The 16,792-nt window shown below is 33.0% G+C and overlaps 2 protein-coding genes across 2 annotated transcripts; both read right to left on the bottom strand.

Annotated features, from left to right (window-relative positions):
• Positions 1-5,013: 5,013 nt before the first annotated feature.
• On the bottom strand, positions 5,014-7,592 carry LOC116112410 (probable serine/threonine-protein kinase DDB_G0282963). The gene has a single exon (XM_031398547.1). The coding sequence runs from the start codon at positions 7,267-7,269 to the stop codon at positions 6,313-6,315; it is 957 nt and encodes a 318-aa protein (XP_031254407.1). The 5' UTR covers positions 7,270-7,592; the 3' UTR covers positions 5,014-6,312.
• Positions 7,593-9,164: 1,572 nt separating this feature from the next.
• Positions 9,165-12,767, bottom strand: LOC116112418 (sialyltransferase-like protein 2). The gene is made up of 11 exons (XM_031398560.1): positions 12,546-12,767; positions 12,384-12,454; positions 12,010-12,099; positions 11,799-11,876; positions 11,593-11,693; positions 11,151-11,343; positions 10,960-11,050; positions 10,820-10,884; positions 10,075-10,229; positions 9,898-9,979; positions 9,165-9,578 (listed from the first exon to the last, which is right to left on the bottom strand). The coding sequence occupies exons 1-11, from the start codon at positions 12,631-12,633 to the stop codon at positions 9,465-9,467; spliced, it is 1,128 nt and encodes a 375-aa protein (XP_031254420.1). The 5' UTR covers positions 12,634-12,767; the 3' UTR covers positions 9,165-9,464.
• Between the last annotated feature and the right edge of the window lie 4,025 nt (positions 12,768-16,792).

Below are 16,792 nucleotides of genomic sequence, written 5' to 3'. Positions count from 1 at the left end.
GTTAGTTTGTGTCAATAATACGTCTGTTCTTTATGATTTTGTTAATCAATGATTTTTTTTATTTATTTATGTTTTTGTTGTTGTTTACATGTCAAAGATTCATGAAGTGACATTGAATGAAGGAAGGATGTTCAATTGACATTATCAAATGAGTTGTTATTTTGATTCGTTCTTCTGAACTATAAGTATATCTTCTAATTATTTTAATACGAAATTGTAAGTATATCTCCTAACTATTTTAACAGTTATTATTTGGTTGAATGATTGTTTTTGTTCGGTCAATCTATTTGAATGATTAATTATGTTAGTCTTGCCGAACGGTAAGTGTATTCCTTAACAATTTTAATATAAAGTTTAATTAACTTTTGTTGATTTCATTTTCAGGTAACAGTTATTATACAAATGAATAATTGTTTCTTAACAATCTTAACATAAAGATGGATTAAATTTTGTTATGTTTGTTTTCAAGTAAATGTTTATGCATTTTACTAAGATCAAAGATCATATTGTCAGCCGAACTATAAGTATGTGTCATATCTATATTAGCAGAAACAGTTCATTTGTGTTGAATATGTTTTCTGTAAAAACATTCGTGTATTTTAATTTGTTATATGAATAATTAATTGTTTATGTCCTGCTGATGTGCAAGTATATATATTAAATAAATTAATTTTGGTTGATTCTGTTTTCCAATTAATAGGTGTTATTTGAAATATTTCTTATTAGTTCTAATATGTAATCCCTCAAATTTGGGTCAAGTGAATCATTCATTTTATCATCATACGCACTTCAGTTTCCACTTAATAATCAGTAATAAATTGACAATAACTTGCTCAATAAAAATCTAATTGATGGGAGGATTAAATCTTTAGAAACTAGACAGACAGTGCTTTAATTTGATATATTATACGCTTAATTTGGATAATTATAGCCCCACTGTCGAACCATTCTTTTCATCATCACACACATTTCAGTTTCCACTAAATAGTCAATAGTTAATTGATCATAACTTGCTCAATAAAAATCCAATTGATTAGAGGTTTGCATCTTTAGAAACTAGACAGACGGGGTTTTAAATTGATATATTATACATTTAATTTGGATAACTTTAGCCCTACTTATGAACTATTTCTTTTATCATCATACACATTTTTGTTTCCCTTGTTTTTCGATTTCCACTTAACAATCAGTAGTAAACTAGTCATAACTTGCTCAATAAATATCCAATTGATGAGCGATTTAAATCTTTGAAAACTAGACAGATGGGGATTTAATTTGATATATTATAACTTAATTTGGATAACTATAGCCCCACTACCGAACCATTCCTTTTATCATTACATACATTTCAGTTTTCACTGAATAGTTAATAGTAAATTGACCATAACTTGCTCAATAAAACTCCAATTGATGAGAGGTTTGAATATTTAAAAACTAGACATACAAGACTTTAATTTGGTATATTATATGCTTAATTTGGATAACTATAACTCTATGGCTGAACCATTCCTTTTATCATCACACACATTTTGGTTTTCCTTGTTTCTCGATTTCTACTACACAATCAGTAGTGACTTAATCATAACTTACTCAATAAAAATCTAATTGATGAGCGGTTTGAATCTTTGGAAACTAGAAAGATAGGGCGTTAATTCGATATAGTATATGATGAATTTGAATAACTATAGACTTATGGCCGAACCATTTATTTTATCATCACACACATAAAACCAATTCAATTTTAGTTATGACAAAGGAAAACAAATATTGATATGCAAATTTAGTTGTATTTGTTCTATCTCTTTTTGTTAATATGTTCTTATGTTACATACATATATCGAAAACAGGTTGCTGCTGAATATAACAAATTTTATTTGTATCACAAATATCATCTGATGTTTGTTGTCGAACCACGTAGCTTTAATAAACCATTTATAATATGCCGAACCATTATTATTATCCTTAAAGGAAAACAAATGTTGATATGTAATTTTAATTGTAATTGTTCTATCTCTTTTTGTTGATATCTTTTTATATTATATACATATATTATGAAAAGAGGTTGTTGTTAAATATAACTAATTTCATTTATTTAACAAATATCAACTGGTGTATGATGCTGAACCATGTAGCTTTAGTAAACTATTAATTTTATCATCACACATATTTAGGTTTCCACTGAACAATTAATAGTAAATTGATCATAAATTGCTCAATCAAACTCCAATTTATGAGAGGTTTAAATATTTAGAAACTAGATAGACATAGCTTTAATTTGATATATTATATGCTTAATTTGATAACTGTAGCCCTATTGGCGAACAATTTCTTTTACCATCACACACATTTTGGTTTTCACTAAACAGTCAGTAGTAAATTGACCATAACTTTCTCAATAAAAATCCAATTGATGAGAGGTTTTAATCTTTATAAACTAGACAGATAGGGCTTTAATTTGATATATTATAGCTTAATTTTGATAACTGTAGCCCCACTTCCGAACCATTCATTTTATCATCATACACATTTTGGTTTTCACTGAACAGTTAGTGATAAATTGACAATAACTTGCTCAATAAAATCCAATTGATGAGAGGTTTGAATCTTTAGAAACTAGATAGACAGTGCTTTAATTTGATATATTATACGCTTAATTTGGATAACTATAGCCCCACTATCAAGCCATTTCTTTTTTTTATCATATACATTTTGGTTTTCCCTGTTTCTCAATTTCCATTGAACATTTAATAATAAATTAGCCTTAACTTGCTCAATAAAAATCTAATTGATGAATGGTTTAAATCTTTGGAAACTAAAAAGATAGAGCTTTAATTTGATATATTATACGGTGAATTAGGATAACTATAGACTTGCTGCTGAACCACTCATTTTATCATCTTACATGTAAAACAAATTCAATTTTAGTGATGACAAAGCAAAACAAATATTGATATGTAGTTTTAATTGTATTGGTTCTATCTCTTCTTGTTGATTTTTGGATTGATTTTGTTGTTTGATTTGTAGGTTTTACAATTATCATCTTTCTTTAGGATGCTATCATCAAATACTTTTTTTTTTGTTATAGATGGTGGTCAATTCTAATTGTAACAAATAGATTTATGTCACGAGACCTTTATCTTCATGGTTTCTTCAATGCTTCGATTAAGTTACCTTCAGATTATAATGTTGGAGTTACTGTTGCTTTCTATGTGAGTTATCTTCTCAACATTCTTAATTTTTTTTTCTAAAATAATAATAATAATAATAATTCATTTTCTCTTTTCAACCATTAAAATCAGTTTTTTCCTTTGATTTTGCAAGTTTTTTTTTGGCTTAAAAATTCACATTTTTCAACAAAGTTTCTCTTTTTCTGATTGATTTATAAACTTATCAATAATACCCAATGGATTATCTTACAAATTTTTTTGCTTTTCTTGACAAAGTTTTAAACTTTGGTTGCAGATTTCAAATGGTAACATATTTGAGAAGAATCATGATGATATAAACTTTGAGTTCAATTTGTGAATATTTTATTTATTGATTTTTTAATTATCAATTCAATATAAAATAAACTTCAATATAAAAAATAGATATTTAGAAGACAAAAAAACCAATAATAATGTTTAAAAAAATATAATAAACATACCCGCACAACACAACTTGAAAATGAATATAAGTTACAAAAATTACGAAAAGTCAGTATAAATTTTAAGTTTAAATAGTTGATCTTGATAATATTCAGGTGATCTTAAATAAGTAATACTACATTTACAAATACAAAGAAATTTTACAAAGATCTCCATATAAAGTGACGTGGCAAAAAATAAATGAAAGAATGAATTTAATGAGTTTAACTTTTTGTTTTTAATGAATTTAATGAGTTTAACTTTTTGTTTTTACTCTTCCATTCATTTTTTACCACCTCACTTTGTATGGAAATCTTTGTAAGTATAGTATTATTGATATTAAATATCATACATGATTCACTACAAAATACTGACATCAAATATCAAAGACATGTCTGCAAAAATAATATCAATTGTACAAGGTGATGATCCTAAAAATATAATTAAAGTATATAATATTCAGGTGATCTTCTCAAGTTGGATGAATAATTTAAACATCTACCTATAATTGATATTAATAATTATATAGATACAATTATTAATTTCATCCTAACACAAGTTTGTATATATAAAAAATTTATATTTAATTTAAAATTTGTATAATTTAACAATTATTATGTCTTATCTAATTAGTTTATTTTGTTAGAATAAATTTGTTTGCAATCTATTTCAAAAAACGCAACACACACCCATGTCTAGTTGAGAGTAAAAACCTGTAACCATTGCATGAATGAATATTTACATGACACAGAGGATCTACTTAGCATTTCAAGTTAAAATGACAAAAATGCAGATCAATAAATGAAAGAGTGCCATAACTAAATATCATCTACCAGCCTAGACATAATACATTTCTAGAAACAACGAGAACGGCTCACTTTTCTGTATATAATCTCCATTCTCACTAACCAGGCACTAAACATTTATGCAATTCCATTTGCCTTAGCGATAATAATGTCAACATAAACATTCATTCTTCCACATCCCTTCCCCATTGAGAAAGACTAAACCAGAATGCTCCCAGTCATGGTTTACAAGAAGATTTAAATAATCATATATATTTTCTTCGAATGAGCTCAAAAACTAAACTAACAAATGAACATAAGTACATTCAAATCACATAGAACAACGTCTTGCATCAGATTATCAAGAACCCAATGAACACTACAAGATGTTACTACTTGTGGTTTAAATGGGACAAATTTCCATTTAAGTTTTACACACACAAGTTAGAAAAACTACAGTTATTAGTTAACAATTTTCTTATAAGAAAGAAGTAACCAAGACAAATAACTTGATAAGAAACACAATAAGCCTTCAGCAGCAACACAACACTTTGCACATTGAATGATCAATTCATGAAGTTTCCACAACCAAATGGATTATACATTTTTTGATAAACCTATACTTCTTAAAAGAAAAAATCAAATGCAGCTATCAAAAGAGAGTTCAAAGAAAAAGCAAAATTTGGGTTTTCAAAATTGCTCTGCATCTTCAAACCTCAAAGATTCAATAATCCTTCTTCCAGGAAGATGATCAGGAAACTGACTATAGCATCTTAGTATATTTAAACACTTGGATGGCCATACCAAAGCTTTCCTATATTATCAGCGTTGACTACTAACAAAGTTCCAAGTTCCAAATTTGGTGAGATGGGATCCAATACAAGCTAACAAAGTTAATTGATGACAACTTCCAGAAGTACATCCCCAACATGATGGGAACCTTTGTATTATAGAGCGTCTAAGATGTGTTTCTCAATGTCAAAAAAGAGTTGCACAAAATGTTTGTTCCCTCATACATATTCTCTCCCAAATAACCACAAATACTAAATATATGCATATAACTCCTAATTGAAGTACCATAAATAAATATCATCTAAACATTACATGCACCTCTTGAACAAAAGTCAGTCATCAAAAATCAAATGTTGTAGCCACTACTTCCATGGTGAACACAGAATTGCAGGCTAACTAAGTTGATATGGGTCCAACGATATCAAATTAGATGAGATGGGGATATAGACACCATTGAAGTTGTTTTAACATGATAGGCACAGCAGAATATTAATTTCCACAACTGTTTAATATAGATAGCTTGCTCAAAGTATGACAAAATAAAACAATATCTTATTTACATCTAATTAGATACTTAACTCTCATAATCAGAGCACAGGGATGCCACTCAACGTTTAATGGCTTCAATTAAGCTAAAACTTTCCTTATGAATGAGAAAATCATATCTAACTTGAACAAGTTAGTTCTCCAACAATATTTCATTTCACAGTTGGAAAGAATGAGAAAGGAAAATACTTGAAAATAGTTTATTAGCTCCCTTCTTAAGCATGTTCCTTCTCTTCATTCTCCCCAAAAACCATATGAAACTAGATATATTCCTCATATTAGACCAAACTTATCAGCATTCATAACCAAAAATACTTCAGCAAATCCCATCATAATACTATATACTAGAAAATCGCACTGGATTAAAACATTTATATAGAGCACAATTAAAACCACTAAGAAATGAGCCAACTATTCCAAAAAAAAAAACTACTACTAGAACCACATTAGGAAAAAAAAAACCTAAAAAGCTCAAAGTAGTTCAGACATTGCATTGCACCTTACATTGCCATGGCTGACAACTAAATATTTCCTCAAATACTACAATCCCACCAACCAAAACTTCACGAAAACCCTTTTCCCAGCTTCTGTATCGCGCAATACATCTTCCTCCTCGACCCTACAGCATTTATCCCCATATCCTTTAAATCCTCCAATGTCAACATTGGCAATACCTCATCATCTACCTCATGTATCTCAAAAACTGGTGCGTATCTCCCCAACCCTAAACTATTCAACCAAATCCTCACTCCATCTTCACTCCCACTCCTATTCCAATCCCTTACATCATTATCAGACGGCCCAGACAACTCCACCCCATCATTCACTTCCCTATTACTCCTGACTCCTCTCCTATTGTAATAAAGAACCTCCCTTTCATGCCCGTCAACCGCTAAATTCTCGAGAGAATGAACAGGGCTGTGTTCTTTTAAAGGACTCTCCGAGTTTTCCATATCAAAGCCACGATACCCATCTTCCATATCATCTCCTCCGCTATATTTTTCGTCTCCTTCAAAGTGGTTATTAACATTATCGTTGCTATTGTTATTATTATTTTTATCCCCTAGGGTTTCATTGTTTTTGGATACCCAATTAGACCTAACCCTCTTCGCAGATCCTCGTTTCTTCGAATCCTTTACTTTCCAGCTCCCACTTGCAATACTATCAAGATTTTCATCTAGGGTTTCAGTCAATTCACCAGAATTCGCACTTAAATTGGTTAAAGCTCGAGTCTTCGAAGACTTACTTGCCTCTCTTTTGTGATCGAGAGCAGTCATATGATGGTGCTTGAATTGTTTGTTGGAGTTGGCGACGGTGGTAGTGGTGGCGCCGAGGGTGGTTCTTCTAACGTGCGAATCGTACGGTTGGTGGTGATGGAGGTCACCACCAATATCACCTAATCTGACGCTTGGCCTTCGCTGACGCTTTGATCCAACGGTCTCAGATGAAGGTACCAACATGGTTCCAGCTCCTCCCCCTGATACGACACCGTTCAACTGACCCTCCGGCGGCTCCCCCATTTAAAAGAAATAGAGAGAGGAGAAATATCTTCTCTTCTGAAATTAGTGTTTGTCACTTTGTCTCTTAACCTAACTTATAAAAATATATAAAATAAAATAAAAAAACCTAGGTTTTGGTGAGTATATTAAAACAAAAGGCAAAACGAGGATTTTATTTGTTTTTCTGAGAGGAAGAGGAGAGAAAACGGAAAGAGTTTCGGAGTTGAGTCGAGTGAAGTGAATTAATAGTTAAAAGAGCGGAAATGAAACAACGAGTGTTAATTGTTTTGTAATTTCGCAGTTTATTATACGCGTGCCTGTTCTTCACATATCAGATTAATCACATCACGCTCTTACACTTGCTGAGAACTCACTCACTGTTCCTATTAAGGTTCTTAATTGATAGTGGTCCTTCCATTTCTTCAACTTTATTTTTCCATTAAAAAAATAATGCTAATATTGAGGTCTGTCTGACACTCTGATTGTCCCGTTTCTTAAAATAAATTTATCAAAATTACAGAATCCGTCTGTCTTGTAAAACTGGTTTTTTTATTTGTTTCTCAACCACCCACTAACATTGCCATTACCCAAATATATTTTTGATTATGTGAAAACAAAAAACAAATTAAAAAAGATACAAATAAGTTAAATAAAACACATGCCTGCTCTGAATTTATGCACATATTTGCCTTCACATTTCCAAAATGCCTATTATTAATGTATCAATACAAGTTTTACAACACACTTGCAAGAAGCTCTTTAGAATACACGCTTACATTCATGTAACTCTTTCTAATATTGTAGAAATTTCTTTTCGGCAGCAAAATATTCTAGTATCAGTCAAAGATTAAATGAGTAAAACATAAACTTGCTAGAAATAATAGTTTGGTCAGACACAAGCNATTAAAAACATAAATGCTAATATTGAGGCCTCTCTGGCACTCTAATTGTCCGATTTCTCAAAATAAATACATATCAAAATTACAGAATCCGTCCAAAATTCTCTTCTAAAACTGGTTTCTTTTTTGTTTCTCAACCACCCACTAACAATACCATTATCCAAATACAATATATTTTGATTATGTGAAAACAAAAAACAAATGGAAAAAGATACATGCCTGCTCTGAATTTTTTGCCTCCACATTTGCAAAATGCGTATTATTAATGTATGTGTACAAGTTTTACAACATACTTGCAAGAAGCTCTTTAGTCTTTAGTATACACGCTTACATCTCTTTAATATTGTAGAAATTTCTTTTCACCAGTAAAAAATTCTGGTATCAATCAAAGATTAAATAGAAATAATAGCTTGGTCTGACACAAGCAAATTGAATATCTTGATTTTCAGTAGTGTTTTATCTCAACCTATATTTTTCTCATTGAGTACGGGAAATGGATCTGCAAAAATTGAAGGGGGCATGAAAAACTTAACACTTTCTGAACTGAAAAAAAAAAAAAAAAAAACTGTAGCAACCTTTTCATATCCATTAACTCGTGTTTAGGCCTGTAATCATATAAGAACTTCGCAAATTTGTGCAGCTGGCTCATCATTAGGAAGAATAACTTCGGTTGTCTCAGATTCAATTGGCTACCATCATGCAAAGCTGACCATGTCCGGGGCTATGCTCCAAAGGGTACACTACATGAGTACATGGTTGTGCCTTTCACAGATTTTTGATTGTCAATAGCGGCCTTTCTGAGACTTGAAATTGAAGTAGGCTTATGTTTAATTCCCTTCTTTATTAATGAACCCCGGCCCCAACTATTCTACAGGCATTAAAAGGAACATTTATTGCATGTCCAAGAAGTAAATAAAACCTACTCATAATGCTCTGCACAACTCTAACAGTGTAGAAGAATTTGTTAAATTTTCAGATAATCTAATATATATATATATAGAGGTTTTTGATACAGTAAAAAATCAAGATGGGAAAGCGTGCATTTTCTGGTCACCATGGACAATTTTTCTCCTTTTTACTTTCACCCTTTTGTTCAATTCTATTAATATTAAATGATTGATATAATCAATTTACTCAAAACTGTTCCACACAACCTAAAACAAGGCCAGCTGACTTAAACCACATAAACCATAAACAGGAATCTCAACTATTTTTGCTGGTAAGAAACTTAAAAACAAACACGAGTCAAGAAATCACTTAGAATTGCAATTTTGACTGAGGCATAACAACTGCATGATATAAATAAAAAAAGATGACTTACCTCAACAATTTCTCAGATGCTACTCGAGCAGCTCTAATCAGTCCACGGCTTGGTACCCACTTCACAACACGGTTAGGATCAGCTCGCATGGGAGAATGTATTTTGATAAGCTTCATAAGAGAAAGAGCAAAAGATTTTTTGCCAATTAGTAAGAAATGAGGGGATTCCACATATATATAAAGGGAGCACTATGTTCTGTGTTTCCCAACAATTCCATGATAAATCAAAAAGTAATGCATAATTATAATGCACAATTAGAACAATCCCCTGGAAAAAACTAAATGGGATCCATTGATGCTGAGTTGATGTCCCTACCAACAGCATATGTCAAAGACTTCCTCTTGAACCAACTTCCTGATTTTAGATATATTGAACTTATATAAAAGCTACATTATGTGAGAAAGAGAAAGAAAGATGTTCAAGACTTACACCCAAACACTCCATCATCTGGTAGTAAGCCCTACCATGCAGAGGTGTATGACCCTGTCGAGATTCAGAGAAATACCTTGTCCTGCAAGAATATCATGAAGTCCCTTGCTCAGGTAAACAGATAAATCCGAGAGAAATTAAAATTGATGGAACCAATAGTTGATAGAACATCTATACCATTCTTTATATCCTGGATCCACAGTGAAACCGTACATATCTACCGAATCACATATAGAGAGAGCAAATTCAAGAGCCTTGAGCCCAGTTCCCTTTGCTGCTGAACCAAAGGATGCACCTAGCATGAGATATACAGGATTTTTAATAGGAATTTCCTGCAGTAAAGAAAACCATATATAAAAGGAATTAATAACAAAAGGCTTGTAATGAATGAAAAGAACTTCTCAAAGCCTCTAGTCCATCAAAAGGCTTGAAATTTGGAGGCAAAAACAATAGGGATTTAGAGGCTGTGTATGTGGACAACCACCAAGCAGATTAATGCAAGAATACATCATGATTGAAAATCACAAATTTCAAAAACATACTATGTGGTCGAGCAGTCAATACATAGAAGTTCAGTAAGCAATGCCCAAGGAGTAATGGTAGAAACATACAATAATGAATATAGATTACATCAGTACTGACCATTGAAAGAGAAAAAAAAAAAAACTGTGAATCCACATTATAAACATCATGAACACTAATAAAAGTGAAGGAATCCAAGATGAGGACAACTGGAAACAAATAAAATTTCAAAACTTGAGCATAATTTTTTAACACATATGCTTTAGGTTTTAGCCATTCCACACACAAAAAGCATTTCCAAACCTATAAAAGTGTTTACATCTGCTGCCACAAGAAAGCACTAGTTTGCAGAGAAAAATCAATCCTACAGAGAGATGCTACATGAGAACAACATATGTACCCGTATCATCTTGCTCATGATGTCATGAATAGTGGTTTTAACTATCAGGACCTCCTTCCTTGCTTCTGCAGAAATCAGAATTTTAGTGTGCATGTAGTAATATGCAATTAGTCTAATAAGAAGTGGGCTAGTGCTCATACCATCTAACTCCACAACTTTATCAAGAGCTTTAGCAGATCCCCTATTGAGAAGACGAAATGTACTTTTCTTGCCCACATGGTCTGAATAGTTCTGTAAAAACAAAAAAATAAAAATAAAATAGAGTAAGAAAAAGTACTATTATAGGGTTAAATTGCAGAAGTTTTGGCACCCAATATAGCCTTAGACTAACCTGGATGGGGGCTCCATTTTCTCTAATAACAGCATCATAACCATCTATCTCCTTCCCAAACCTTGTTTTCAAAAGATCTCCTGAGTTACCAATAACAGCACAGCGGCCAAACTGCCGGGGAAAATATGGTGGAGTTTCAGGAAGTACCAGTGAAAGTTTCTCCATGCATAAAGTTTTATTCTGACAGCGGTTGCTGCAATAAAATAGGAACCACATCAAACTACATGTGGCTACCAAGTAAATATCAATTCATCCAAAAATCCAAAAATGAGCATTCACAGAGAAACTTATGGTGTATTCTATTGACTAATACATTATTGTTGAGTTCACACTGGAACATTTTATCTTTATGAGTGATCCCAAATGCAGGCAGCCATTTGATTTTTTAATATCTCCAAAACAAAAAAAGACAACAATCCTGCTTTACTTGCAAAATACTTACAGAAGTACTCCTTTATTAATTCTACGCCACGCATATTCCTCCCAGCCATTCGGCAAAGCATCAATGAACTCCTTGGTGAGAATTGTGGTACTGTTACGCACCTGAGCAACAACCTCACTGAATAACAAATCAATTGTAAAGAATAATACAAATGTAAAACAAGTACAATAAATAGGTAACCTTTAAATGGGTGCAACACTACTCACCCGTTCCCATGTAGCTACAGCTTCACAAAGATTAAAGTCAAATGATAAACCATCGAGTTCCCCAGTTTTAGGATCTTTCTGTTTATTTATAAGAAAATCAAGTCATAATCCAACCTTGTACAGAAACATAAAGAAATCTATGATAAGATGTTTTATTAATAATACCCTGTTAACAAGAATGTTAAAACTAAATCCGAACAGAAGTACCTACCCATTTGGGGACAGTATCACTAGGAAATTTAATTGTTACATGGCAGTAATCTTTATCACTCACAGCTTGTAAACCTAATCCATTTGCACTCTGCACCATCATGAAAGGCATCACATAAACTACTGTTAAGACAAAACATTACACTTTCTCTATACTACAAAAGATATATATACACATTTGAGCATGATATCAACATCCTTATAAGCCTAATAACAGCAAAATTCGATCAACGAAAACCACATGACGATTCATAAACGCATCTCGACTAGTTCACATACTAGCAATACGTTAGAAAAAAACTGCACACCCATCAAAATATTTAGGCCAAAAAACTATAAATTCAATCTCAATAGCATTTAAAAAGTAAAACTAACCACACACTTCTGGAAACCAATCTGTAGAGATTCCAATGCTTCATAATCTTCATCTGAAATCCTATTATAATCTACAAAACGTAACATATCAAATTAAAAATACAAATCCATAAAATCAACATATAAAAATAAGCATGTAGAAAAGAGGAAGATAGCGCATACATAAAGTAGAAACTCCAGTGATGAAGATGAGTATAGCAGCAAGTCCAGATGCTAACGCAACAAGAAACCCCAACTGCAGTAGCTTCATCTAATGCAATTCTTTCTTTGTTTAGTTTATAAGTTAGTGTGGCAGGAAATTTCAAGTTCAAGACTCGCTTCCCAACCAAACTTGTTGAATTAATAATCAAAGACGAATGTGTTTTCGGCTCTGGATCTGGAGAAGAACATGGTATTGGCACACGATCACATTTTCTTTTTCCCTTTTTAAGTGATCTTGGATTGGGCTGGGATGACAACTCACCATTTTGTTTACATGGACCGAAGGCCCAACTAAGCCCAGACTATGATCGGAGTTTTTTTGTTTCAATTACCTCACATCACATGTAGTTAATTCTTATCCTATAAGAAATTTTGAGTTTCGCTCAAATCAATTGCCAAAAGCTTTCAGAAAGCTGTTGCGTTTGTTTTCCAAAAGCTGTTATGCCATATGTAGTTTTCTGTTGTGGTCACGAGCGATACAAATACAAATAGATTAAAAAAAATTAAAATTGTCTTAAATATTTTCATTATGCTAAAGAAAAATCAACAAAAGAAAGTGTAGTATTATTCTATTGTTGGTACGTACATTATGATTAATTCAACTTAATTGTGTGACTAAGACTATTAATAAAGAGAAAGGACAAGGGACATGTCTCTATTCAGAGGTACACTATTGTTAATTAAGTACTAAATGGATATCATTAAAACTAAGTACCTTATCGGAAATGATTGGGTGAAACATTAATAATAATTTGATGTTGAATCAGAATTACCCAACTAGGAAGTGGAAGTGGAATCGTCTTCTTCGTATAAAACTTTCCACAACCGTCCTTCTCTTTTTTTCAACTTGTTAATAAAGCAAGAAAGGTGAGTTTCGAAATGTATTTGGGAAAATGAAGTCACACTTTATTGATGCATTATTGTTTCTTTATATACAACAGCTAACTATGAGTTAACTAACTCAACTTCTCTAAAACTAGTTAGCTATAAATTACATAAATGTCTTGTATATCTGATCCCCGTTGGAGGGTGATAGAGGTCTAGCACACCCAACTTGTGTAATAGGTGATGATGAGGAGTCTTTCCAAGTCCCTTAGTAAGAATATCGGCTGGCTGCTCAGAGGAGGAAATATGCGCAGTAGTGATAAGGCCATGCTTGAGCTGCTCACGGACAATATGACAATTAATGTCAATGTGTTTGGTCCGCTCATGGAACATAGGATTGAAGGCAATGTGATGGGCAGCTTGATTGTCACAGTGAAGGGTGACTGGAAGCAAATTGGAGAAGCCAAGTTCTTTGAGTAATTGGACCAACCAGATGACTTCACAGATGGTAGAGGTCATAGCTCTATATTCGGCCTCAGAGGAAGACTTTGAAATAGTGGCTTGGCGCTTAGACTTCCAGGAAAGGAGAGAAGAGCCAAGAAAGATGCAAAAATCAATAACGGATTTCCTTGTCATTAAGCAAGAACCCCAATTAGAGTCACTATAGGTTGATAAAGACAGAGTAGTATGAGCAGGAAAGAATAAACCAAGTCCAGGAGCTGATTTCACATATCTAACCACCTTTAGAGTTGCTGCCATATGGGACTACTTGGGCTGATGCATAAACTAACTTAATAGGCCAACTGAGTAGCTAAGATTTGGCTTGGTCATACAGAGGTAAAATAGTTTACCTATCAATCTTTGATAAACAGTTGGATCCTCAAGAAGATGATCATGTTGTGCACTATCAGAAGGAAACTGATGGTCATAAGCTGCTGAGGTAAGCTTAATATTGGACTCCATGGGAACCAAGGATGGTTTAGAACCTGATAAGCCTGATTCCAAGATAAGTTCCAATGCATATTTATGTTGATAGATGCTGATTCCTTTAGATTATCAAGCTACTTCAAATCCTAGGAAATATCTCAATACACCTAAATCTTTTAGTTTGAAATTGTTGTGCAGCAGTTGCTTAGTTTGACTAATCAAAGCTGGATCATTACCTGTTATGACAATGTCATCTACTTACACAATGAGCATGACAATGTGAGACTGATTTCTTTTGATAAACAGGGAGTAATTTGACCTGGACTGCTGGAAACCACCATCCAAAAGGGTTGTAGTCAGCTTAAAATTTCAGGCTCTAAAAGCGTGTTTCAACCCATATAAAGATTTATGAAGCTTGCAAACAAGTTTCTGCCCCCCCTGTTTTGGAAAACCCTAGGGTAATGTCATGTAAATATCTTCTTGCAAATCCCCTTGCAGGAAAGCAGTGTCCACATCAAGTTGATAAAGTGGCCAATTATTCATGGAAGCCAAGGCCAAAACTGTCTGAACAGTAACCATTTTGACCACTGGAGAGAAAGTCTCCGCATAACCTATCCCAACCTGCTGCGTATACCCCTTAGCAACCAAACGTGCCTTGTATCTATCTAGGGTGCCATCAGCCTTGTATTTAAGTTTGTACACCCATTTGCAACCAATGGGAACCTTTCTAGGGGGCAATGATACTAAAGACCAGGTGTGGTTAGTTTCTTATGCTTGAATTTCTTTTTGCATGGCATTGACCCAATTTTGATCCTTAGAGGCCTGTGTGAAAGTGGTAGGTTCTACCAAAGAAAGATTGGACAAGAAGGCTTTGTACGAAGAGGACACATTAGCATAGGACACAAAATTGGTAATGGGATAATGAGAAACATTGGTTGCAGGATCATTATGTATTGTAGGGCAAACAAAATCTTGTGTCCAAATGGGAGGATTGGTAAGTCTACTAGATCTTCTAAGAGGATGTGGTGAAACTTGAGGATTATTGGGCACATGAGGAGTTAAATAAACTGGAACAGAACCAGGTGAAACATCAGTGTCTATAGTCTAGACAGATGGAGAACCAGGACAAGTAGAAGAATGAGTTTGAATGGAATCTATAGAAGAGAACTAAACTGACTCTAGAACAAGAAAATATGAATCTATGGGAAAAGGATTCGAGGAAGGTGTTGGCAAAGTGAAAGGGAATACATGCTCATAGAAAAAAACATCTCGGGTAACAAAAACAGTGTGAGTGGATAAATTGTATAGGATATACCCTTTTTGTGTAAGAGAATACCCCAAGAATACTGAAGGTGAAGCTCTAGGATGTAATTTGTCCTTAGAAGATAAGATTGTAGCATAGGTTAAACATCCAAAAACCTTGAAATGATCCAAAGATGGTGGTTTGGCAAAAAACTTGTCAAATGGTGACTGACCTTTAAGGACTACAGTGGGCAGTCTGTTGATAATGTATACAACAGTTTGGATGCAATATCCCCAAAAATTAGTGGGAATCTTGGACTGAAATTTTAAAGCCCTAGCAACCTCTAAGATGTGCCTGTGCTTTCTCTTAACAATGTCATTTTGTTGAGGAGAATAAGCACATGAACTTTGATGAATGATGCCTTGACTACTTAGGAGATCATGACAGGTTTTGTTAAAGAACTCTAAACCATTATCGGTTCTAATGCACTTTGGGATCAAACTATATTGTGTATGGACCATGCGAAGGAAATGTTTAATAGTAGAATAAGTGTCTGACTTGAATTGCATAAGAAACAACCAAGTAACCCTAGAGAAATCATCTACTATAGTGAGAAAATATCTTGCATTGTCATGTGTAGGTGTTTTATAGGGACCCCATACATCCATATGTAGTAAATCAAAAATTTTCTGTGTTTGAGATGTACTATTTGGAAAAGGTTTTCTAGTTTGTTTAACTATAGGGCAGATAGAACAATGTATATATGTTTTAGACTTTGATAGACTAGGATGAACAAGGGGCAAAATAGAATAAGAAGCATGCCCTAACCTTTGATGCCATAACTCAAAATGATTAGATGGCGATAATGAAAGTAAAGAAACAAGCATTTTATTCAAATTCATTTCAAGAGGTACAATTCGTGATGACTCTACAGTATGGCAAACAGCCTTATTCAACTGTCCTAAATCTAATACAAAGGAAGAAACTTTTGATTTTGAATCAAAAAGGTAAAGACATTGCCTATGCTTACCAATCCCCTTCAATTTGTCATTGCAAAGATCCTGAATGAGACAAAAATTAGGATAAAAAGTAACAAAACAATTGTTAGAGGTAGCAAGTTTAGAGACTGAAAGTAAATTGTGATGGAAATTTGGAATATGCAAGACATTTGACAAGTGTAAAGGATTGTCCATAACTACATATCCTACATGTT

Source organism: Pistacia vera, unplaced genomic scaffold (genome assembly GCF_008641045.1).
Source record: "Pistacia vera cultivar Batoury unplaced genomic scaffold, PisVer_v2 Contig120, whole genome shotgun sequence".
NCBI lineage: Eukaryota > Viridiplantae > Streptophyta > Magnoliopsida > Sapindales > Anacardiaceae > Pistacia > Pistacia vera.
This window is presented reverse-complemented; position numbering and strand designations above follow the sequence as displayed.

Coding starts and splice junctions, on each gene's coding strand:
- LOC116112410 (XM_031398547.1), bottom strand. CDS start 7,269: ATGGGGGAGCCGCCGGAGGGTCAGTTGAACGGTGTCGTATCAGGGGGA.
- LOC116112418 (XM_031398560.1), bottom strand. CDS start 12,633: ATGAAGCTACTGCAGTTGGGGTTTCTTGTTGCGTTAGCATCTGGACTT. Junction 12,455..12,545: donor CACTGGAGTTTCTACTTTAT/GTATGCGCTATC, acceptor TACGTTTTGTAG/ATTATAATAGGATTTCAGAT. Junction 11,694..11,798: donor CTGTAGCTACATGGGAACGG/GTGAGTAGTGTT, acceptor GTTGTTGCTCAG/GTGCGTAACAGTACCACAAT.